This window comes from Plectropomus leopardus, chromosome 16 (assembly GCF_008729295.1).
Source record: "Plectropomus leopardus isolate mb chromosome 16, YSFRI_Pleo_2.0, whole genome shotgun sequence".
NCBI lineage: Eukaryota > Metazoa > Chordata > Actinopteri > Perciformes > Serranidae > Plectropomus > Plectropomus leopardus.
Window position 1 is genome coordinate 4,852,972 of NC_056478.1, and position 26,792 is coordinate 4,879,763.

The window sequence follows — 26,792 nt, forward strand, 5'->3', positions numbered from 1 at the left end:
ACACAAAAAGATCCATAATGACCACAAAGAGATGCAAAACAACAAAAAAGGGGTAAAACCACCATAAAGTCTATGTGTCTCAGTCCTACGTGAAAGAGGAGGAGGGGCCTTTTGCATGTCTGGTCTGTGCCGAGGGGCCCATTGTCTCAAAATGTGCCCATGACTGAGCAACAAATCTGATTACAGTCTATGAATTTAACAACTTTAACGTTTAATATAATAACTCAAATGAACAAGTGTGTGAAATATAAAAAAACACCCTTTAATGATTTTTACAAAAGGTTTTTTCTTTCCTGAAACGAGGACATCTCTTCACCTAAAAAAAAGCTTAATTCTTACAAGTATCAATGCGTCCAATTTTTGAGAGAATCTTGACTACATATTTACATCAATGCCATTATTCTTCCAGTGCAGGGTACATTTCTATAACAGTTCACAGCAGGATAGTAATGATAAAAACCTCTGATGCTAATGTTGAGTGAAAATGTTAAATTTACAGTATTACACTGTGTGTGGCAGTGATTTGCTCAGTGTTTACCATTGCTACAGCGGATGAATGCTGCACTTTCACATTGTAACACACGTAAATAAACAAAAGATGTGCTATTAGAAGCACAAGTTTTCCTCATTCTTGCCCTCCGGTCAGTTTATGAAACAGGTCTTCGTCTAGCGTCTCGTTCTGGTCTTTCGATCTTGTGGAGAGGAAGATGTAACCGCCGATGAACTCGTGGACCACCTTGCAGTCACAGCTTAAACAGCAGAAAGCTATTGACACGTTCTGGTCGAACTCAATGGTCACCTGGAGTTACAGACAGAGGATTCATGTTTCTGAAGTAATACTCTCTGTAGGCGGTACGCCCCCAAAAACTGGCGACAGAAGAAATGTACGCACGTACGCCGTAACGCACGGCACAACGAAGCCTCACCTGTCTTATCTCCCAGTTGACGTTCCACTGCTTCATGTTGGCGAACCTCCATGTGGTGACAGGCAGCCCAGTGTACAGGTCAATACGAATCATACGGTTGTATGAGATCCCCAAAATCTCATCCTTCTTACTGCCTTTGAATCTGAAACACAAATGAAAGAATTTCCAAATTATCATTCAGAAATGACATGACAAGATGTAAACGTGTCACCAGTGTTGAGGTTTTTATTTTACTGTTGAATTTTGGGTCGATTTTTAAATTTTTTATACTGTTGTTTTTGCTCTATTTCTATTTTTTAACCCCTGCTCAATTCCCATTTCAATTTCCAGATTTGTGTCTTATATTTTACTACTTATATTATTCTTTTTCTTTATTTATCTTGTACATATCTTTCTTTGATATCCTTTTGCTGCTGTAACAATGCAAATTTTCCCATTTTGGGACAAATAAAGATCTTATCTTCATCATACACAGGGGAGGAAGAATTATTTAGACCTTTTACTAAAAACAGCAATACCATGCTGCAGAAATAATGTTAAAAGTTTAAGTCCTGCATTCAAAGTTTTACTAAAGTGAAAGTGCAGAAGTATTAGCAACAAAATGAACTCAAACTATTAAAAGGACTCCATATTAAGCAAAATATTACAGTATTTCATGAAACATTTTCAGATAATTCCTGATGAAGTGGACAAAGAATCCAAAAATGGAGAAAAGTCTTGATGACTTAAAGTGGGGTCTTTGTTTAACAAAACTTTATCAAAACACCTGTTTACAAACTATCACACAACTCATACAGTGTAATCAAAGTCTCATTTTTCCAGTCGTATGCTCAGTAAATCCAAAACTGAAAGCCCTCTCCGACAGGAAACTGACCTCAGAGTGAAACTTTTCTATGCTCTCTTCATAGCCAGACTCCATCTGGAAAAACAGTAATTTTACCTCTGTGAATATGAGGGCTGCTGATCTACTGCTGCCTCCATCAGTTAGTTTGTTTGTGTTATTGTGTGACTTTGGTGAATCCAAACCAACACTTTAAAATACCAAAGTCACACAATAACACAAACAAACTAACGGATCGAGGCAGCAGTAGATCAGCAGCCCTCATATTCACAGAGGTAAAATTACTGTTTTTGTCAATGGAGTCTGGCTATGAAGAGAGCATAGAAAAGTTTCACTTTCAGTCCAGTTCCTCTTCAGAAAAGGCTGTCTGACTGGGAGGAATTGAACATACGACTGGATAAATGAGTCGAGTTGTGTGAGTTTGTAAAGTGATGTTTTGATTTATTTTTTGCTGTTGTTAAACTACAGATCACCAAGAATTTTCTCCGGTTTGGATTCTTCCTTCACCGTGGAGGCTTGTGGGAAAAACAAGATTTTCTTTACAAATTCAACGTAACAGAGTGTGAGTAATAGATACGCAAATGGCCATTTGAGGGTGGGTGAAGTATTCCTTTAAATATGTTATAAACTGTTGGGTAGCTATTCCTCGACAATGCGTTATTTAAAAAATTTCTACGGATAACCTTGATGTGGAAAAGTAACTATCAGATGAATGTAGTGGAATAAAAAGTACAATACTTCCCTTTGAGATGTAGTGGAGTTGCATAAAGCTGCATAAAACTGTAACTGTAATACCTCAAAATTGTACTAAAGTAGCATACTTGAGTAAATATACTTAGGTACTTTTCCCCACTGATTAAACCCAAATATTTGCACAGTACCTGACAATGTAGTAGTTGATACCAAACTCTGGAAGTGACTGCCAGGCCTGGATGAAGCGCATTTTGGCCTCCATCAGGGACAGTCGTGCAATGTTCTGATGGGCCTCCAGGATACGAGCGGTTAGCTGGAAAGAGGCAGATTTAAAAAAAATATTTAGCAATAACAGTGACGTAACACTGCTGACTGTTGGAGAAGTGAAGTACATTGCACATTGCCCTTTAACAGACCTGTTTGGTCTTGTACTTCTTGGTGTAGCGTGGAGAAAAAAAACATTCAGAGTTCATATCCATAGCATTGAGGTCCGGAGCCGCCTGACCAGGAGGGGGCGCCAGGTTCTTCATCTGCAGGAAGGACTGGATGTTCCTTACTTCTGACTTGTAGGAGCTGTAGGCCATCGTCTTGCCCTTGGAGGCAAGGATGCATGCAGCTTTCCACTTGGCGTACTGCATCTCCTGCAGCAATAACAGGACAGTTACAATATCAGCCTGCGTTTATATATGCACCCGAAACAGGTAGAATTGTTGAAAACGCTCATGTAGTCAGAGCTGCTGTGTGATTGGATGCACTAACACCAATGTAAATTATTAAAGAACTATGTTTTTATAAGCTGCAAAACTGAAAAAAACAGAGGTTTTAGGAGAAAGGAAGTGGATAAGAAGTGAAGCATCAGTTATTTCAAAAAGAAAGCTTTTTTTTTGTTGGGCCTGTATCCAGTGAAACTTAACTATGGTAAAAATGAACGGCCATTTTAGACCTTAGCTTGCTTTATGCCGAAAACAAATGTTTTGCACTTTTATGAAAAAACCTAAGCAGACCAAGCATTAATCGGTGGATAAGACTGATGTTATCAAGCCTGCCATTAGAAAAGATAACTTAGATATTAAAAGATAAACAGCATAGTTTTGAGAATATATATGGAGTGCTTTTAGTTATGTAAAAGATTGAGATCTATGACATGATCAAGTAAATGACTAATGTTTGCGGACCATGCAGAATCTAAGCCTGTATAAATTATTTACTTAAAAAAAAAAACTCTCAAATTTAGAACGTATATTGTAATTATTGTACTCCATTTTGTATAGATTACCATTTTTTAACATTTGAGGAGCATTATATGTTATGTGCTATGTGATTGCAAAAAGCTGTATTTTATAACATGGAAAATCTAAATTAAAATATTGTGGGGAAAAAACAAGTGAAGGCAGTATTTTGCTACTTCGACCAGACAAACTGTAGACGCTGACGCTAACGAGACCATGAGTTACTAAAATATACATTTGACTTGCTGATATCTATTGTTTTTAGTTTGCTACGGGCATTTTGTTAGTGTTTCATTTTGTGACTGAGAGTTTTACCCCCGGTGGGTTTGGTTTTTGGAGTATGACATGTTGACTCTTTGGTGATGAAGATGTGGGCCTTACATTGTCACATCGGATGTACACCTCATTCATGCCATCAGCAACTGGGAGCAGGAGCTTGATGCCGAATTTTTTATCTGTCACATTGACATCGGGGACTACCTCGCAACCTGTCAAAGATGAGGAAGAGATAGTACTTAAATTACAAGAGAAGTACAGTAACATACAGCAGATGTATTCACGTTTTCAAAGCACATATTTTTATTAGGACTGTTATAGTTGATATTTACAACTTTCCCAGTGGCTTATATGCATCTCCATATCCAAATTGTGCATATGTATAATTATGTGTGTTATGAAATTATGAGAATGGCCTTTTTTTTTACTCACAGGGATGCTCAGAGACTTAATAGCGCACCATGGGAATGCAAACATTAAAAGTTATTAATCTTTAACAACAGGTTAGAGATTCTTCATCACTGACCTCGGAGGTGAAACTGCTCTATGGGTTCTCCACTGGAGACCTCCTTGTTCTTGTAGTAGGAGATGGTGGTGTCCTTGAAAACAAACCAGTACTCTTTGTACGGCCGCAGCGTTAGTCTTTTGGGCCTGATGTAAGTCAGAGAAAATCAAAGAAAAAACGTTTTTATGCTTGCATTACAGGTTTGACACCTCTGTTGTAAGAAACTGTAAGCGAAACAGTATACATTTTTTAGAAGTTTATGAGATACTTTTTTTTTTTTAAGTAGTGCAATTTATTTAGAACATCTCAACAGAAGGTTGTTTCCATTAATCAATTATCAGATGACCTACACACCATGGTAATAGTTAAGTGTGTATCAGAGACATAAGTACGCAAACACATTCAATAAATCACCTTATGGCCACAAGACACAAATTACACTGATTTTAAGGGTAACTTTTGTATTTTTTAACCAGGACCCCATTTTCCAATGTTTTTTGTGTCTAAATGAATAATGGGAACAACAATTATCGACATGGTCCAGTACTGAGTGAGAGCACTGCAGCTAGCAGTGGTGAAATAGGCTGCAATGTAACCACTCAGGGCATTTGTACGCCGCCAATGTACAGTACTTTGCAAAAGTCTTAGGCCACTTTAAACTTTGTTATTTTAGCAAGATTATAATGACCATACATTTTTATTTCTCATTAGTCTACTAAAATACAACCAGTATATAGTATTAAAAATGCAAATATTTCAGACTAAAATAACCTCATCAGGCTTAAGTTGCAAATATTTACTGTGACCTCCATTTCCACTTAGAGTGTCTTGAACTCTCTTAGGCAATGTGAGATTTATAATACTAATCTTCTGGTGTATTTACACCAGGTAGCATTCAAGACATGTCCAAAGCTCAATATTGATTGTTTGCGCTACCTTTTGTTATGGTTATATGGTTCCATGTTTCACACTAAATATTGACTTAAGTCAGAAGAAGCTATTTTGTTTTGACTTTTTTGTTGTTTTAAAACATTGTACATGTTCTCTGTATTCTTTGTATCTTCATAACGAGACTAAGCAAAATATGTATATATTATGTCCTCATTACAACTTTTCTAAAACAAAAAAATCTATGATGGCCCAAGATTTTTGCACAGTACTATATGTTGTATGCACTGTAAAAGTGCTTGTTTTTGTCACTGACAGGCTCAGATTGTTATTCCAAGTGTCTGAGGAGTTTTAGAAAGGATCCCTGCAGAGATAGTCCCTTTTGTAAAGTGGAAAGATGAACTAAGACAGCTTTTTGTAGTTTTATTTTGTTTCTGTTAACTTTGAATAGAGTGTTTTACGATGATAAAATTACTGTTTATTTAAATGGAGTCTGGTGGGTTTGGCGATAGAATGACAATATGAGCTTATCTGTGGCAGAAATGAGCACTTACAGTGAACAACTGCCCATTAATGTAACGTTGCAGCTTGCTTTGCCGCTGTTGACCTCAGCGCTTTCGCTCAATTCTGGACCAATTCCAAAACTGTTGTTCCCATTAGTTACTTACAGACAAAAACATGGTTGAATCCAGGTTGAAAAATGCCAATCTTATTCTTTAAACCCACACCTGTCTAGTTCTCTTAACTGTCTATGCTACGCATTATGATGCCAGTTGGGAAATTGTAATTTTTTATATATTTTTTTTGTCATTAAATGTAGACATAATTCAAAGAAATTTTCAAAAATATATTTTTCACAGAGTGCACTTTTGGGTATGTTATCTTAAAGCAACTCTGTACAAAATGAGAAAAGTGTTATTGTTTTAAAAAAATATTCAACAACCTTTAAGTTTAAAATGTATGCCATTTAAAAAAGGAAAAACATTAAAACACGAATTCTTATCATAAGTTTGTTTGTCTGATAACTACCCTCGGGCAACACTGTACCACGGTGAAACAGCCCAGAGGAACGAGTGTGTTGGAGAGTGTATGCACATTTCAGCAAACTTTAAAGAACTTTAAGGATTAAAAATTAAACTTTTCTTATATATTATTTTGAATACATATTTCTGGATTGTAAAATGACAGTAAAATGCTCTCCAGAAAGTCACATTATAATATTAACATTGCTATTGTTTCCCTTAAAGTATTGCAACATAATTGAGGATGTATTGTGTTAGTTTAAACTGCCTAAAATGGGTACGTTACCTAGAGGCAACACCGTACTATAGAGGGTTAAAGAACAGTAAAAGATCAATTTCAGGTCGTATTTTAGGGTATGAACAAGGGTATCTCGATGTGCTGGGAACAAAGGTGGGTTTACCTAAACAGCCGGAGGGAATCTGCCAGCTCTGGAATGTCTGTAATGTCTTCCTGGGGGTGGGACAAACAACTGTGAATTATTGTGTGTCTTCTCCTGACATCATGTTAAGACATGCAATCATCGGAGGCCTACCTATCACTCCTGCTTAAAAAACAGGTGTTCTACTGTAACAGACCTAAAAACCTTAAAATTACAGTAAATATTCACTCCGGTGTCCAAAAAAAACTGTGTTTACCAGAATTCGGTCTTTGTGTCCGCCTTCAAGTGTCACCTCCAAGTTGGACAGGGCAGCTTCTACTTCATCTATTTCTGGCTCCTTGGAGTTGTCCAATGGTTCATTTGAAATGGTCAGCTTACAAATGTGATACTGAAATGACATGAAATGAAAAGTTTTCACACCATAAGTGGAAAACTTCTGACTTTGTTTACCGATCAAATATTCTAACACGTACAAGTCGTTATGACTTAAGAGGTTATGCAAGGCGGGCATGAGTCAGAGGGAGGTTTGAGCACAGCCCTGTGTGCCAGCCATTGCACCAATGTGTAGGTGAGTGCAACACTGATCTCCCTTTGAATCACTGTGATTTCTGAATCACCGTCCCATCCGTTGCTAAATAACAGCTGAACAGATCAGAGACAGTCTGAAATGTAGACACAGAAAATGTCGCAGCTTAAACTTTGCCACAGTTAACGTAGTAATCGTTAGTTCCACAGAGTAAATGTGTGAAGGGGCGCGATAAGTCTTACCGCACTACTTTTCCCACCACTAAATCTCTCTTCTTATACCTCTCCCTCCCATCCTCCCTCTCCTGTGGGATTTTCCTCGAGTGCTGACACGTCCTCACATGGATTCAGACACCAAGCCCGCACTCTTAGATGGATAATATTCTCAGCTCCATGACACCAATTCTTCCGTGTAAGCTTGATTTAAAGGTGGTCAAAAAGACCTGCTCTGTCATGTGGTTTAATATCCCATGACTGCTGTGATGTTTTTTTGCAGAAAATAGTGCCTTAACTAGAAAAAGTTATGGAAAAAAAACAAGAAAACTGAAAACCAATATTCTCCCAAACTTTAAGTGGCAGTGCATCAAAAACTCAAGTCTACAACATGGTTATCTGCCTATCTGTGTCCACATAGTTAGAAAATGTCATATGTGCAGGTAAAAACGTGCAGTACAGGTCCCCCATGAGTGACTATTTCTGATGGTGTGATGTCACTTTGGCCGTGCGGACACTTGTGACCCTCATAGATGCATTACACATATATCATACATACATACATATAGCTTTTTGCTGTTTAAAATTTTCCCCGTGTGTTGTTCTTACATTGTTATTTTGTGTTGTGTTTGAAATTTTTCCCATGTGATTTTAAATGCAACACACTTTGTAATGTTGGTTTTGATCAGTGCTATATAAATAAACTTTATTATTATTATTATTATTAATCTCTACGAGGGTCAAGTATTACACAGGTAGAACCTTCCATCGCTTTCATAACCGTGATCGTGGCGCGTTGTTTACCTGTAATGACGCAAACATCAGCATTTCCTCCTCAGTGCAGTCGATCTCCTCCAGCAGGATGGACCAGCGAGCTTGTTCATACAGCTGGGTTATCCTGACGGCATCATACTAAAACACAAACACACGCTCAAATTTAGTTAAAAATATCCAAATCAAGTGTAATTTTTCCAAGGGGATGCATTTTGAGTGGCTTACTTTAGGATTGAGGTCAAAGAAGACGTTGTACTTGAAGCGAAGCAATAGTTTATCGTCATCTTGGATGTCTTGCTCCATAAGAGAACGAGACGAGTCCAACCACCTGTCAATCATAGAAACACCCAATTAGAAGTTGAAATGATATAGAAAGGACAGCCCCCCCCCTTCTTTTGGCCCACCATTAGATTTTATTTTGGAAAAAATACGTATGATAGTCAATCGTAAGAGAAGAATCATTTTATGACAAATTTTTGTTTGAATTGTGCCATAAATTACACTTATAATGTCCATCAACTAATAAATTCCAGGGAAGAATTTGCAAGTCAAGAAACTCACTGTTTGTTGTACAACTGTGAAGATTTAGACTGCGAAAATATACGTTTAGAAAGACTACACAGTCAAAAGTTGCAAGTGATGTCATAACTCTCCCACTAAGCTACTACGCCTGTGTTCGCACAACCTTTAAGGCTGGGTCAACTATCAGCTATCAGATAACTATTAAGCCTTTTAGTACAATAAAGGAAAAAATAAAATAAAGGGTTTTGCACCAATAAAATAATCCCCCAAACAGCTGTATCAAACAAAAATTACATAATGCCAAATTCAAAAGCAGTTTCTAACAATTGCATGCCTATACTGTTTTCGGTCTCTTTAAACCAAAACACTTTAAGTGACCCAGCACTCGGTATTTTATCTGCTGTTTCTGCAGAGCTAATAGCCTAAACTGTAATATATAGTCCCATTTGGAGCACTGGTTATCTGGATTTGGTCATCTTGAAAAATTTGTATTTAGATCAAAATGCTCCAATCCAATTATGCTTTGAGAAACCGGGGAAAAAGTAACATGGTTTAGTTGATCCTGGATAGCAAAACAACTGATTTCTAAATCCAGATCATTCTGATCGAGATAAAACATTTTTTGAACAACTGGGCTCTGGAGTCACTAGATAAAACACAGGCTAGCTAAACATCAGGTGAAATAACTGAAATAATTACATTTGTGCCAAGGTAGTGAGCATGGTGGTTTTGGTGATGTATTTTGTGCAAGACAAGAGATGGAGTTCACTGACCAGTTTCACACAATACTAAACAGTACTACGACAAACTTGCAAGAAACTGCAACTTTTTTGGCCTGCAAAATTATCTTTAAAATCAACAAGCATTACATGAAAATCATGGCACAATTCAAATGTGTTTAAAAATTATCACCATACATATTTATTCTGAAGTAAGGCTGCATGGGGAACAACAGAAGAGAAAGGACTTTGCTTCTCTGACAGCTAGTTTCAAATCAATGAGCAGGTTTTTACTTACCCGGCATTGTTAACTGCTTTGTCCACTAGTGAGAGCGGCTGGTACATCTTGGCCAGCTCGGCAGGCGGCAGGTTTGGCTGGGAGTCAGCTAGAGGGTTTTCTCCAAACCAAAGGCTTGTGGCGGACATGGGCATCCCGTTCTCTGGGTCGTAAGTGGCTGTCATGGTCTTGCTGTACATGGGGCCTTGTTTGAGGGGAATGGTAGATAAATGATTAAAACCAGGTTTGCCAAAGGGATTCAGTGTCAAATGATATAGCATAGGACACTGAAAAAAACACATAAAAGCAAAAGAACATTTTCAAAGAAGAATCAACTGTTAGGATAAAATGTTTGACAGAGAGCTTGAGACTCATAAAAACAAAATAACCCGTGATGAAACTCGAAAGTTACCGACCGGGTCGACATTAAAAGCGGCGGAGATCAAAGGTCTTAATTAGAGTGATCTTTAGGATGGTCTGGGATCCAAACTGCAGTGTAGCAAGTGTGTGTTAGGGAAACCCTGAAGAACATGGCAGCATACTGAACAATTCTGTCAGATCTCACTGATGAAAACTGTTGCCTGTCAGATGTCCGCAGCGCTATATATAGATATTTCCTCTCCCCCTCTGGCAGAAGTTACCCGTAGAAATAAAGATGTTATCTGTTTTAGGGCTGGACAGTCATATGAAAGTATTAAATTACATTCAGAAGACAAGATGAATCTTTCACTGACCTGCATATAATCAGAGCTGCTTTCAGGTGAAGCACAGGTGGAGCTGATACATTAACGGGGACTTTGTTCTATTATGCAATGCAATGACTAATTAAGGTATTTGTGACACCTGTTGTTTGTCTGCAGTGAAAAAGATCTATTCAGCTTTAGCTTCAAATGTATAAAATAAATCAATCACACACTGGAAACCATCAGATCAATTAATGATTATAAATCAGTGAGTCTTCTCTGAGATACATAAAAATAAAACTGGACTTTTAACTCCCATTTGACATTTTATGTTTTAACAAGCAAACTGAATATATCGGCGCTCAAAACACTAAGCATCAATACTGCACGCAGCTAAGCACGGGATGAGAAATTAATGTCATAATTTCTGTTTGCCAAAATAATTGCAATTCATGATGTCACCCCAAAAATCATCAAAATATGCTTAAAATTGTTAAAATGGCAGTAAAACAAATATTTTTATTCAGTCACAAACATATCTTTTTTGGGAACATCCTTTTTAGTGAAAAACCATCAGTCCAACAACGTAACAAAGCTTAAAGGCTTTTCAACTATTTTAAATGGCATCATATATTTCAGTGTGAAATTTGCCAGTGCTCGATTAAGGTACTTTGCACTTTTTTTCTTCTTTTTTGCAGCTGGTGGATATGCAGACTGTTTTTGCAGATTTTCTTTTTTTGTTAGTTGCCCAGCGGTCTCTTTGGGTGCAATTTGGGGTTCAATTTTTTGTCCCAGTAAATGCGTCTTTTTCTTTAGCCAGAATCTTTTTCAGAGATGCTGCAGATTACTTCTAAAGTAAGAAACTTAAGTTTTTGGCCTTGTTCGTAAACGTTTCACAGTACCTGTGCCTACAGGTCCCCCGCTAACCAAGTCGATGTCCCAGATGTCTTCCTGTGCTGAGTTCTTGTCTTTCTTCTTCTTCTTTTTGGAGGGATCGTCTGGAGGCTTCAGCAGGGACAGTTCCTCTGAATGTCTGATGTCTATGATGGAGCAAACGGGAGACGTGAGGGATCAGGGAGAATATGGAAGGAAGGTGAGTTTTTATTTTAAATAAATCAAGGATGTCTCTAAATCTTAACAAAAGAAACAAAGGGACGATCAAAAAGGACAAAAAAAAAACTCACTGAGCATCCGACAGATCTCTGCCACCGCCTTGAAGACCACACTGGAGAAGCTGACGGTAATTTTGATGGTTTTCATGTTGGGGAGCTGCAGCAACAGGGGCTTATGTTGGGGTGTGTAGCGCAGGTCAGCATCAGCCTGTGTAGAAATATTTGTTGTTTTGAAATTTGAACCACACCTGCAAAATCTATAATTAGGCTATTTCTTTTCTTATTTTGACTTGGAGATTTTCATAACCTAAACTGGGCTTAGAGAAACTTCCCGTCTGTTGAATGCACTTATGTACAGTACGTAAAGGGTGTAGTATAATGTGATGTTCACACATGCAATTTAGATATGAACAACAAAAACAGACAGTAGGCCGATCTGTGAGTGGACTGAACTAATTTTGCACACATTTTCTGATCTTTCTCATTATGAATTTGGTTCTTATTGCTTTGTGAATAGCATTATGCATTTGAATTATAGATCCAACAAAAGGTTCAGGCCGACTGACAAAATAAAACCACTGAAGGCTAGGGTCGGCCCTGCAAAAGTATTAATTATAACTTGACTAAAGTACTGTGCTGTGGAGTCGGCACTTAAATACTTTTTAGCCTTGGTAAATATGTATTAATAGGGAATATTTAAATTGTTTTTTGGATTCAAATATGGAAATGATAACACTGAAACAAAGATCTGCACATTTATAAAAATAGATTAAATCACTTTGCCATCTGCATTACCTGGATTCCATACTTGTCTAATGTCCAGTGGGTTTTGAGCAGCCAGCATTTCCTCTGTTCCCACCACAGGGCGTGATCTGACCAGTCCTGAGGAGCCTCTGCAGACACACAGATTATTTAAAACATATTACAACACTGCTACCGTCATATCTCAATTTTAAAGGATAAATCACACTCAAAGTTAATGCACACATTTTAAAGTTTAAAGGGTCTTGGGGTGTAGCTCAGTGCTAAAACATTTAAACAACCACTCCATCCACAACCTCACAAACCTGTACTGTCGCGCAGGTGGCTGAGCATGATTAAAGTGTGGTTTTATGAGTCTACCTGACATCATGTTATGGTGCTCTGTTCCTTGATGACAAGCTACTTAGTCATCTATTATGTCTCAGGCTCTTTGAACCACCTAACTGACGTCGCCTTCATACTTTATATATCAGCTCCTGCTTATAAATGGGGCACTGCAAAGAGATATCAGATCCTGGCTGAACTTTGGCCCCTTGGGCTACAAAAGCCAATGCATTGTGGCAAAACAATAGCAGTGCGGTGTAGAAAAATGCAGGGCAAACAAGGGTGTGGCTTGACTAACAGTCCTGTTGTAGCAACAGGGGGGAGGTGGAGGCTTAAAACAAAGTCATATGGATGTACACTTTTGTAGGTAAACTATCTTTCTGGATAAACAAAATTCCTTAAAAGGGGTACAGTGTTAACATGAAGTGCTTATAGAAAAGCTCATGGGTACCTAAACGAGACACTGAAAAAACTCCTTTAGAGATCACAGTAAGACAGTTTTGAGACACTTACTAATCTTTTCCACCAGCTTCAGCATGAGTCCTCCGATGTGCAAGTCTCCCTTCACCCTCATTTTAAATCTCATGGACTCATCTCCCTGTTTTTGATCCACCTGCACCGACAGCTCCCATGATGTTTCTCCATACTCTGCCGCTGTAATCATGATCTACAAAGACAGACGCGAGACAGTGCATTAGATTAAAGACAGGAGAGGAACATTACATAAAAACAGGAAGGAAAAAAAGATGTCTGATTAATCATTCGGTGGGGGGAATTCCGTTTAAATATGTTGATTCTCTCCTCTCTTTTCTTTGAAAGATTAGGAAACATCTGGGATGAAAACATGACTCAGCGGATTAAGTGTTTCTCAACATCCTGTGAGAACATCCAAATTGGCTTGGCAGTTAAGAAGCAGATCTCTGTGTTTCTACTCTTAAGTACCCAGCAATGGAGCAGATTTTAAATCTTCTTTCTGCAGTATCTCTGCAAAGATACTGCAGCCCCTGAAGTACTCCTCTCAGTCGATACATTTATAAATAAGATATCAGTGAACACGGAGACTGGCAGATGTACAGGCTGGTGCTGGCAGGGAAAATAGATACAACTGTGGTAAACACAGCAGACTTAACACAGCTGTACGCCTCTGCACAAAGGTAAAAAGTATAGTGGAGGATTGAGGGATTTTAATTATGAGCAAGACTGAATAGATGATCAGGCAGGTAAGAAAGGGGAGAAGAGCGGAGGAGGAGCAGGGAGGGTAGAGCTGAGGAATGTGTGACGAGCACAGACACGAATCTGGTGCAGGAGAGTCCATGCAAAACAACAATTTCCCCCCACACTGCACCAATCTCCCTTCGTTTCACATCTGAATGTGTGGTGAACAAACTCATATGCACACTCGCTCGTGTAGTCTGGGGCCATCAATAGTAATACCAGTTTCATTTGTCGTGGGCAGCCCAGTGGAAGTGTATACTGTGTGAAACTGTGTTGCCGCGAGGCTTGGTTTAATGAACACACTCTGCTGTCTTTGTGCTGCTCCCTCCCTGTACAGCTGTAGGGTACAGTAAAAAGTTTTGAGCTTGCATGTCTGCTGAAGGAAGGCTTGTTGAGATGTGTTGGGAGCGTGATGAATTGACTCCCACAATATTACACTAGCTGCAAAAAAAGAACAAGAAGTGTTGGAAGGAGTGATGATGTAATTTGGAGCCTCATCAGAATGCAAACAACAGAAAATAAACATTATTATGGGAAAATGTGGTGAGCGGTTTCTTATGTGCCACAGAAAAGAAGACAAAACTGTCTTTATCATTAATTTGGTAGTGACTCTAGCTTAGTGTTTTTATCCATAATGTAAGTTTAGCAATAAAAAACTCATATTGTTGCTTTTCTGAAGGATGTTGAACATTAGTTGAAAGTGCGCATCCGAGGCTATGAAGACACTTGATATCTGTATGTCTTATAATATCTTTGTTTAGTGTGATATCCCCCTGGCTCTTTGTTATTGCTGTGTTTGAATACTTTCAGCTGTATACTGGATCTTTGTGAAATTATGTTGTTTAACCCTTTGAAACCTGAGCTAATTGGCTTTAACAACAGAAAAAGAAATGACGCAAATCTAGCAAGAAATTAGAATTAAAAAAACACAAGAACATTACTTGACATTTAGTAATAAATTTAAAAAAAAAAGGAAATGACCTGGGAAAGGTGCGTAAAAAGTATTATAATTCTGTAACATAATTTTAAATATGTGACCATGATATTTAGCTATAAATATAATTTTTCCCTATATTTTTCTTTTTTTCCCTAGACATTTCCCCTAGCTTTATTTCTTCTATATAAATTGACTAATATTTTGAAGTTTGTGGAACATTTCTTTCCTCGCTGCTTTACCCTTTTGCCTTTTTCCTCATATTACAGAAAACAAAAAATCAAAACCAATCTTCTAATGCTCGTAAAAATGCATCTGAATGCAGCACAAGACAATGAATGTTGTACCAAAGGGCTCCATAAAGAATGGGAAAAAAAAACCAACAGAATATAAAATTAGTTTTCATACAAAATATGCAGTGGTTTAACCCTTTAAAAGCAGTCAATGTGAACTGTGTTCAATCTGCTATTTCTAACAAAAGCTGCATTGAGAGAGTGGACATTTTATGGGAACATGTAGAGGAATGTAGCACTTATAAAAGACATCCACCCTCTATGAAAAAATGCATTTTCTTTTAAACAATAAAACTAAATTACACACATACTACTATAAAACACGGACAGAAAATAAAGAGCAAAAAGTGTTGGAGGGAGCGATGATGTAATCTGGGGGCCTCATCAGAATGCAAAAACACTGAATATAAAATATATTTTTCATGCAAAAATTCAATGGTTGAACTCTCGACTCGACTTAATATTGGAATAACTAAAGGGATGCAGCACTAGAAAAAAAACATTCACACTACATGAAAAACACCCCATTTAGTTTTATTGTTGAGCAATAAAACTAAATTACACACATAGTATTACAAAATAAACTGTCAGAAAGCACCATGCATGTCTTCTTATTGTTAAAATCCTTCATATTAAAGCCAATTGTCTGAAATAAAGCACAAAAATGATGTAAGTGCACCCTGAGGCAACTACTATCAAGTATCAGGCGCTACTTATGAGCCATAAACAATAACAAAATTAAGGTTATGTACTCACAGACTACATTTCAGCGTCAGCCCAGCCTTAGTATGACAATACCAGTACAATTAAGTTACACAAATTAAACATTAACTCCCCCTAAGCCTACCACAGACCCATGACAAGTCCAAACTGGACCATTCCCAGTCATAAGATGTGATTTTCTGTCGTCAGGTACATTAGAAATCTGCTTTAATCGATCCCACCTGGTTAATGGGCCATAAACTAACGGTGTCGATACATTAAAAAACACTCTTACCTTGATTCAAAGTTTTCTACCGGTGAGTTATTCCCAAAAATGTTCTTGTGAAGCGGAAAGAAGCAGGAGTGAGGCTCTTTCGGGAGTAAAACACGCCCCGCTCAGACAGGTAGAGACAGGAGGCGGGAACCTGACAGGAAGTGGGCTAAGCTAATGTTACGTCTTCAAAGAAAAGGTGCGTTTGCTCACAACCACAGTCCTTGATATCAGAGATTTAATTAACTTAAACAATATATGAATGCTTCGCAAGTTGTATTGTAAATAGTTGAATATATATTGTGCTAAAAATGACTGTCTAACTCGCCCTAAGGGCACAGAGTTATACCATATTGTCACCAGTACCCCGAATTAGCTAACATTAATATGCTAAACATACTAGCTAGTTTATGCTAATGCTGCCGGTGCGTTTGAGTGTCATAACATAAGTTACCTCCGTTAGCTAAAATATCATAGCATTAAGCTAATTTAACTTAGTAAACACTGACTAAAATTACTTAGCGTAGAAAAAACCCCAAAATATGCTGTGTCAGTGTGTTGTAAGTGTAGCTTTTATGTTAAAGAAGCCCCTAATTTGGAAAAACCGCATCAAAAGAAAATCGCCCTTAGCAACGCTTAAATTAGCAAGTTACCATGTCTGTGATATTAGCATTTTAAAAGGATGTGATGTGACAAGACATATTAATAATAACTCAGCCCCATACAATAATAATGATACAAGTGTAATATATATAGTAAAGTATAAAAGCAGTTTTATTTGGTGTGGTTATCAAGGGCTGCTAAGTTGTATCATAGATAGGTGAATATATATTATGCTAAAAGTGACCAGCTAACTGCCTCTAACATGACAGAGCTATACTGCAATATCCCAAAATTAGCTTATATGATTAACATACTAGCTAATTTATGCTAATGCTACCATTCGGTTTGAGTGTCATAACTTAAAAGTTAAGTTAGCTAAAAGACAACATAGCAGTAAGATAATTTAACTTGGAAAACTTTCACTGAAGTTACTTTTTAAGTGTAGAAAAAAAACAATAAAATGTACTGCATCAAAGTGTTTTTAGTGTAGCTTTTATGCTAAATGATATTTCTGTTTATAGCAAAGTGATGTGTCCAATTATCAGTAGCTCAGACCAATAACATAATGTTACTAACTCAGAGTATAGAATATAGTATAATAAAATATAATGGCAGTTTTATTTGGTCTGTTCTTTCAGTGTAGCACAAAATTTAAATTAACCCCCCAAATTTGGGAAAAAAGATGCTTAGCACAAGTTTTTTTCTGAACACCTATGTCTTTAGGTAGCCTACTGAAATATATTAACATTTTTATTTATAAACAATGTAATGTGTCTAACACCAATTATTAGTACCTCAGCCCAATAACATAATAATGATACTAATATATAATATATTGTATGATAACATGTAACAGCAGTTTTATTTGGTCTGGTCTTTCAGTGTATAGACATTGTAATTATAAATGAACCAAATTTGAAACAAATGCGCAATTGTAAAATGGCAGTTAGCAGCAATTAGACTAAGTTACAGTTTTTTTCTGAATTTTTAAACATTTATATACAGCATTTACTGTTTGCTATTTCAATTAAAGTTGCACATATTAAAGGGGCAGTCCACCAACTTCAGGCATGAAGGTCAGTCTACTGGTCACTGGGCCTCATTCACAAACAGAGTGTACTAACAAAAACCCTGTGTATGAATGTTGTACGCACAAATCTGGGATTCACCAGACAATTGCCTAGTGTGAACACAAGTTGCTCTGTGTGTCCAAATACAAAGCTACAAGCTATAAGAAAGTTTTTTGAAAAAGTTTTAATCTGATGTTGATCTGTTTACACTGACTACAAGAAAAGAAATCCACCTGAAGGGACTAAATTTTGACACTTTCATGTGAGATTTAGTTCATGTGAAAATCTTATATCAGGGCCGTTGCTCCAGTCTAAGTGGATTTAAAGAGACAGCCTCACAACATGATGAGTAATAGTTTACCTCAGATGAATCAGCCCACCTTCCTTAATGCCCACATCCTGTCCCAATGAGTAAATCAAGATGAATCACTTGAGTTGGTCCTTTCCACATAATGGTAGTGCTAGCTTATAAAACTACAATAACACAATAAAACTGATGGCTGGCATTTTTTATCTTTTGTACAGATGGCGTTCCACTGACAACCAGTCAGCCACACTGAGTTAGGGCCAATTTTGTAGCTTTTAATATGTAGGTAGGTGTGTTTCTCTGGCAGTTTGAGCATAATGTGGACTTACTTCTCTTTTCTTACAGCCACTTGATCATGAGATGAGCCTACGTGTGAAGCCTGCCACCCCTTGGTTTCTATTGGTAAGATCACACAGCCTCTTTTTGCCTTGGCTGCTGACCAAAATGCCATTTCAGCTAGATAACCTCATGCATTCAAATGGAAAACATAAATGAGATTATAAGAGGCTTGAGCGTAGATCGAAATTGAAGAGTAAGTTACATTTAAGAGGGTTCTCACAGTTATGGAAAACCTGGAAGAGACATGGATTTTCACAATCTCATTGTCCAGGCCTGAAAAAGTCATGGAATTAGCAAAAATCATTGAATATATTGGAAAAGTTATGGAATTTTCTTGTGTGCAATCAAATAGTTAAAGTAATATTCTGACCTTTCATAAAATGTAATGGCAAATCTAATTTCTGAAGCTGTTGAGGTATCGTAGCTCTAATTTGTGTCGTTGTGTGATGTTTTGTTTACTATCACATACATGTTTAATCTTTCCCTGTATGCCAGCTAGCTGAAATTATGTATGAATAGAGTTTAAATCAGTTATGTTTGAAAAACAGTGGGCAAGTGGAAAAGAAAAGAAAAATATTATTGGTACTTCAAAATTCAAGGAAAGTCTTGAATTGTTTTCCATGAAAACGTGTATTTTTGTTTGTAAAAGAAAATGATCATTTCATATTCCTACACACTATCACAACTGAGTTTATTTAAAATACAATGTTTCAATTCAGAATCGTGTTAGATTTCAGATGCCTAAATTACTAAAATTGCTTTTCTTTGGCACAATTTCATTTTCTTGTGTGCCCCTCAACCCGGTATTCTTTAGAGCAGTGGTTCCCAAACTTGTTACTTGAGGGACCGCTTTTCTCTCAGAGCGTGAACTGACAACCCCTGATTAAGTGATATATTTTATGGATATTTCATATTATTTTAAGTTTATAGTAATAACAGTACAGAAAAACTGATAAAGTGTACTTTTTATACAGTGGATGCAATAACTCCAGAAAGTCTGTGTAAAACAATCAATTTGGATGGATTTGGAGCAGATTATTTCCTGTTAAAATTACACAAGAAAGAAGTTTTTGTGATTTAGTCAATCAATTTTAGGACCTGTTTTCTTGACCCTGATGCTCGGCCATTGTTTTATTAGCTCTTTGGTTGTTTTAACTGCGCACTTTCCTAATGCATGAAGAGGCTGTTTAGCAGAAGGAAAGCTCTGTGAATGTAGTTTGTGTTTTTTAAGTTTGTATCTTTACTAGTGTTGAGTTTAATATTCTAGTAATCCAAACTTTAGTAACAACAATTTTACTTAGATTTCTTCACAGAAAGTAATCAAAGATTGATACACAGGGTTATACTGTATGTAGTAGTTGTCTTACACCCCTAAAAATTAAGAAGGCCTTGTGACCTCCCTCATGAAGCTTCAGTGACCTCCAGTGTTGGTAGGGACCCTCAGGTTGGGAACCAGTGCGTTAGACAACACTCATTTCAATCAAATTGTAGAAAGTCAAAAAATAGAGACACAGAGATTGAAAAGAAGTTTTGTATTCTTTAAGTGTCCATGATTGTTTGGTCAAGCACTGGAAAAGCCTCTTATTTAAGTCTTGGTGGATGAAGACATTTAGACGCTTAGTCATTTTATGATCATTTAATGGGCATTAAGCTATTAGTTCTTAGTCATACTGCATCTGGAAAATTATGGTCATTTCTCTATCATCACAGTAATATTCATGAATACTGTATAGTTTGGTCTTTTTGTATTTGAAAGATACTGCTGCTTGACTGTATTCATCTACAAAGAGGTAATAATTAATGACATAGTTTTATACTGAATCAAAAAAACTAGTAAGTAAAGGACTACCTGGAACAGTTTATGGACAAATTATTTAAAAGTTCTGTTGCTGCCACACAGTGGCGCCATTAGACCACGCCAGGGTTGGAGTAGGGAACCATCCTCAGTTTGTGGACTTGTTTTTAGAGAAAGGCGCTTCATGTCTTTGGCTCAGAAACGGGCCACTGTTTGCTCCAGTTCTGTAGTTGTTTACATGTGTGTATTTGGCATGCACTGAACCATAAAGGTGCCGTAATGGACAAATTCAAAACATCTTTATCTCTCCCTTCATCACGATTTTTTTCTCACTGGGAGAAAGCAGTTGCCAAAAATCACAAATTAAAAAGGTTCTTTTAAAAGAACAATGTAGTACAAATAAAAGATAGTGTTTTTTAAGCACTCTCAGGTTGTTTCAGTTCACTAGCTGCCCTGGCTTTGTAGATTGTGATCATGAAACCATGCCAGTAAAAGTACAACAAAGCATCTCAGAGGACCTCTGGGGTGATGTCTCATTTTTTGATCTGATGATATTATACTTTGTTTATTAAGAGGGAGGGGAACTTGTCTCTTTATTTGTCCATCCAGGGAGGACAGATGCCAGACTCAGCTGAAGAAAAGCAGCCCGAAAATTGGTAAGGACACTTCAGCACAGTCGAGCATGCCAGCACAAGGTCTTAAACCTCTGAGCTCTAGTTGAAGGACAGTTTGTTTGACCACTTGATCATTTTGACCACACCCTACAGATTGAGTGTAGCAAACATGTCTGTGAGTCTCTCTAAGCTCTCTGTTCCAGCTCCGTCTTTAGTGCTGGCACACAAGATCATCCTGAGTCCTTGTGTAAGAGAGGAAATGTAAATTCCATGACAGAAACAAACAAATAAACCCAGAGCCTCATAAACTGTGTCATTGGTGGACAGACGCATGGAAAATAACATCATTTGGACCTGTCAGGCCTGGATGGAGTACAGACAGCACCATGTCCATGTCATCATGACACCTGTGGTCCTAATGGCAAGAGAGCATACACAGTCCAAGCTAAAGAAAAGGACAAATATCAGCTTTACTGCAGTGCCTGGGAGAATGATAAAATGCAGCCTTTAGAGTGATGAGGAGAGAGAGAGGGCAAAATTTTGGACTGTGGTTTTAGACACAATAAATTACATCTACTGCCTGAAGCTGGTCTGAACCTACTTGGAAGCGGGTGGGAAACAACATCTGTAGAAGCCTTCGCCGGCTTTCTGTATTTATGGAAAGAGAAACCTCCTGGTGACCTGGGAACACGCTTACCCAATTAGCAGCCTCGCCGACGGATCAAATGGAAGTGAAAACATTCACTGCCGTGACGGAGACGCATCACAATGCCCCATTCATGCTGCCGAGCCCCATGTATTTGGGGGTGAGGTGGGGTGGGGAGGGAGTCGTTCTTCTAGGGATGTAGTGGGGAGGTGGGTTACGCGAGAGGGAGTAATGAATGCAACAAGAAACTTAACTTACCTCACCACCTTCTTTGACGTGTCGGTGGAGGCCTCATTCATGACTTAATACGGGTTCGGAGGTAAACACTGTTCAAAGGTGTTGTTTTCATAAGGTTACCGACCACTGCTTACCTCGGCGTTCCACATCCCCTTCACCTCAGCCCCTACATCCCCTTGGATGCTCCCACCTCTACAACCCAACAAAACCTCGGGTCTTATCCTGTGGGACTAAGACCGAGGGGGTCAGGAGGCCTGAGAAACAGCGCTGGAAGAGAGGCTTTTGACAGCTCAGGGCTCCAGGGAGCAAAGGCTACACGGCCTTGTGGCCTGCAAAGTGTTGCAGCTCTGATTCATTTTCACTCTTCCAGGCTGTCAAAATCATGTCTTTGTTCTGTTTCTTACTTTCTTTTTAAAGGGAGCTGATTTATTCTTACACCACTGACCTCCATAGCTACCATGAAATTCCATCCCAGTTCTCGTTCAGATAGAAAAATAAAACTCAAGAAAGGACAGGCTGCACCTGGCAGGTTATTTGTTTTACAAATGTCAGTGTAATGTGAAATTCTGTTGTGATGAGAGTCAAGCGACACAGGTGTGATGGTCAGGAGAGGATCTATGACTTAGAGCAGAGTGATTGACTAAATAAAGACTGTGTATGTTGACAAAAGTACCTGTGTATGCCTAAATATTGCCGACCTCTCCTCAGATAGATTTTGTAATCCTTGCATTGCCGTGAAGGCTCAGCATAAAGGCTCTTTGATTTCTAAAATTAATTGTTTGTTTACATGGGTGGAGCGATAGGTGCTTCAGTAAATGGAGTCTTACGTCCATGCTTGTGGATGTTTCCATTGAAGCTTATAAAAATGTTACCAAGCCAAGGCCACAAAATTCAAAATACAAAAAAAGTGTTTTTTTAACGGCAGTAGGTTGCAACCAACTAAAACTCATGGTCAGAATTCCAGGTTTTTACCAAGAGCCGAATTTTCCACATAGGTCTCTTTTTCTCCAAAACAGGCGGACCAGGTCATAAAAAATAGTAAAAACACTGAATAAAGCAGTTTCATGTTACAAATCAGTGTTTTTGTGACCCTGTTTGGCATGTTGCAGACCATCCGACTTTTTTTTATAGTTACTGAACTATCCGCAGAGGTCTCCTCCTCTCAAGGACAAACGGACCCAGGGATTTTAACAAAGTACAAATATTGAATAAAGCAGTTTCACATTACAAATAAGTACTTCTCATATGGTGTTCTGTATGTTGGAGATGGTCTGCTCACATTTTTTCTCTTATAGCTAAAGATCCCAATGTTCAAGAGATTTTTACTTTTTTTTTAAATTGGGGAAAACACTCAATTAAGCAGTTTCATGTGGAAAAAAACCCAAAACACAACCTGTGTCTGTCCAAGGTTAATGTCATGAAGGAGCTACTAGCTATGGTGGCTGATGCCAAAATGTGAATGTCCCTATCTAGAGCCAGTGTTTGGTTTGTCTGCATACAGCAGCCATTCTTGGTAAAAAAAACAAACCTGTAGGGGTCACTGTTGTGTCATGCGTGTGCCAATATATGAACCATCATTCAGTGACAGCTGTTGCCAGATGGAGGAGCACAGAAAGTTTTTTGACTGTAATGCCGGGTCGTGTCATGCCGATCCTAGTTGTAAAATATTGTTTTGGTATGATGTTCATTGAAACAGATTGTTCTTGCATGTTTCATTGAAGAACGCAGTAGTGAAAGGAGAAGTGGTACCTTTTTATTTCACAAGATGAACAGCAGGCGAGCGCGTCAATTAGTAGCCTTTCTAGGCAGCCCCTCAGTGTCTTTAATCTTTGGCTTAGCTGCTATAGTCCATTCTGGGCTAAACAATATGATACGATTTACTTTATTGGCCCTGTATGGAAATTTGTCTTGGACTCAGGTGCTGCACCCATAAATGCCTTGACAGTCACAATAAAGCAAACTACGTATGAACAGCACTAGCTGCACCTAAGCTAGTCGGTGCAGCTATTGCTGTACTGTAGAAACATGGTGATGCAACATGGCGATCTCCGTAGACGAGGCCCCGCTCCCTATGTAGATGTAAACAGTAAATTCTAAGGCAGTGGTTCCCAACTGGTCCAGCCACAGGGTCCAGATTGCTCCTTAGCCAGTCGTTCAAGGTCCACACATTAGATAAATTACAATATTTTGAGTTTTATTGCATATAATGTCAACAACATGTTAGTTTACAACAGAAAGAAATGAAACACGCTGCAAGACTAAGGCACTTAAAAGCTCTGTGCCTGAAATTTACTTCAAAATAAAGTGTTTTTCACAAACTTGACATGTTCTTGAGTCACTTGCGGTCCATTCAGAAGGGACCCCAGACCCACCAGTTTGGAAACCACTGTTCTAAGGTAACAAAACGCGAAGCTTCTTATTTTCAGATGATTATACACTAAATATTATATTATATCCCATTTCTGCCTATATAATATAATCCTACACACTGGACCTTTAAAAAGTTCAAAAGACCTTAAAACAGTAGGAAAGTTCATGTATTTTCTCTTACATTTGAACTTTCCATATGACACAGCCAAGACTGATATTCCCTCTTTCTGTTCACCTCTTCTTGCATGGAAACATCTGATAGAAATAAAACCTTTCATGGTGTCAGGTCAGATAGCCATAAATACAGGTTGTCAGCGCAGTGTGACCCTCACATCTAGAGGAGAGGCTGTTCTGGACTGTGGTTTGGAACAGGATATCACATGTTTAAATATTGCACTTCTTTCTGAAAAGTGGCTACTGTAAAACAACTTCCATTACAGAGTATCGCTTTACCTGTCACCGGCAGTATTTCATCCCCCTGCTGCCCAGAAACATAAAAGATATAGATGAGTACAGTCATGTGGATAGATGGTGATCATTCACTCCAGGCAAACACTCTGCTCGTCCAACACTGAAAGAAAGAAAGACAGATAGGTGGTCTTTTTCAGATATTAAGCCTGATGAGTTCATTGTCGTTTTTGTTAGCAGAATGTATGATGTTGTTTAAATCTTAACTGTCTCTATTTGTCTTTGTCAGATTTAACACAGGGTTCCCAAAGATCCTTGAAAACTCTTAAAAAAGCATTACGTTATTGCTGTATATACTGTATATGTGTGTGTGTGTGTGTGTGTGTATGTGTATATCCCGCTGATCAGGACAGACTAACCAATAACGCTTATATACATTTACCACATCCACATGACAATTGGATAATGAACAAGCTTTTGTCAGATACTTTAATAAGATAATATTCTTATTGTTTGCCACATGTTCCGCTTTAGATAGTTTTACATTTTTGCAGCATTTGAAGTAGATCCTCTTACTTTTTATCCCTTTAAAACCTAAGCAAATTGCCTTGATTTCTTCAAAAAAAAAACATAGGAAGAAGGTGATGAGCAACTTAACAAGACATGGCTCAAAAATTTGCAACAAATTGGTAAAAACGTTATGAGGAAATTATCTGAAATTATCAAAAAAAAAAAAATCAAAAAAGTTAACAAATACAAACAAGAAAGTTCCTGATAGGTAGTTGATGTCAACTCTTTTTTCTTCTTCTTCTTCTTCTTTTTTTCTTTAAATTTTAATTTGATTGGCAAAGTTGGTCTAAAATCTAACTTTCCTTAAACTGTAGGAACCCTGTAGCAGGTGTGCATGACAGTTTGAAGCAGCTGACATTTTTGTCCCTGTGTGAAATCAAATGTGTTGAATAAAGCCATATGCAATGCTGTGACTTTTATTAGGTTTGTCAGAGCACACAGAGACACAGTGGGAACACTGCCAGTATTCTGTTAACGATAAAACAACACCTTTTCTTGTAGGTCTTGTACGCAGAGGATGTTGGGCGATGTGGCCACATGTGCACGGAAGATGCCATCCAGCCACGTCCTGTGCTACAGAGAGACGTGGAAGAAACGACGCTGGCCTTGAAGTCGCCGTGACTGATCTCACAGGTAAGGCGTAAGAGGAAGCGGAGCGTTGTGTTCCTTTCCTCCCCACATCAATTTGCCAGCCAGTTTGTGAATGGGTGCCATTTTGAAACATGCAAATGTGGGTAGCCTCTGCCTGTATCAGCTGATGCAGGTCAGTGTTGTTCTTGGCCGAGCCTTAAAGGCCTGAGGGGAGAAAGACGTACTGAGAGTTAGAAAAGGTCGCATAAACTCTAGCGGGATTACTTTACCAACACTTTCCATGGCTGAGATCCTGTGAATGGATCCATTGTGGGGTGGGTCTGTGCTCGTGGAAAGCAAACCCTGTCAGGATCCAGTTCATTAGCACCTAGTTTACTGTTTGAAGTTAGTTATTTATCCGGTGGCTAAAGGGGAACCCCGTTCAGACATATGTATGTGTGTGTGTGTGCATGCGCGTGTATCCACACGCAGGCATGTTATGTGTACAAACGTACAGTACTCATAGGATCTACGGGGGGTTTCCAGAGCAAATTGCTCAAGAGCAAACTTTCCATGGCGCAATAAAATGTATGGAGAAGGAACAGGAGGGACATTGGTGCAGCTCTGAAGGTGGGAAACAACCTTGAGAATTTGTTGAAAAAATATATACATAAGGGTTTGATATATATATGTTCTGACAGCCACTGACCTTGACTCTGTAAATAAAATGTACTATCTCAAGCATAGGAAGTGGGAAATGTTAAACAAAGTGCATTTGTTGTATTTTTTAGGACGTACGCTTCCTGAGGAATGAACATTGAGGTTATATTGTCATAGCTATTGAATATGAAATGGAATCGGTGTTAGTAAACAGAGCTCGAAACACTGTTTACTTGTGGAATAACACTGAAGCAGCAGTGGTCCAGCCTCTTCTGAGTTATTCTACTGTATTTCAAACTATCAAGTCAGTGTGCCTGTGTTTTCTCTTTTCTTTTGTGATCTGTTTGTTCTTTGGAAGGCGTCCCTGTGCCTCTGGTCAGACAAAAGTGCCGCGTTGAGCAAAACCTCCACTCCACTTTTATGGTCTGTGTGGGCCGTCCTATTTGTACATGCTTAGAGCAAATTAGACCAGCAGCTGCGCACGGCCGTCCCATTCCATGTTGGCTTTTCATGATAA

General features: G+C 38.2%; 1 protein-coding gene across 1 annotated transcript; it reads right to left on the minus strand.

The window, feature by feature from the left end:
* Positions 1-190: 190 nt before the first annotated feature.
* fermt1 (FERM domain containing kindlin 1) lies at positions 191-16,210 on the minus strand. The gene is made up of 16 exons (XM_042503748.1): positions 16,111-16,210; positions 13,185-13,338; positions 12,381-12,478; positions 11,658-11,793; positions 11,376-11,513; positions 9,812-9,995; positions 8,498-8,600; positions 8,303-8,410; positions 7,017-7,148; positions 6,782-6,831; positions 4,492-4,616; positions 4,071-4,177; positions 2,877-3,101; positions 2,649-2,773; positions 927-1,068; positions 191-799 (listed from the first exon to the last, which is right to left on the minus strand). The coding sequence occupies exons 2-16, from the start codon at positions 13,333-13,335 to the stop codon at positions 626-628; spliced, it is 1,998 nt and encodes a 665-aa protein (XP_042359682.1). The 5' UTR covers positions 13,336-13,338; positions 16,111-16,210; the 3' UTR covers positions 191-625.
* Positions 16,211-26,792: the final 10,582 nt, after the last annotated feature.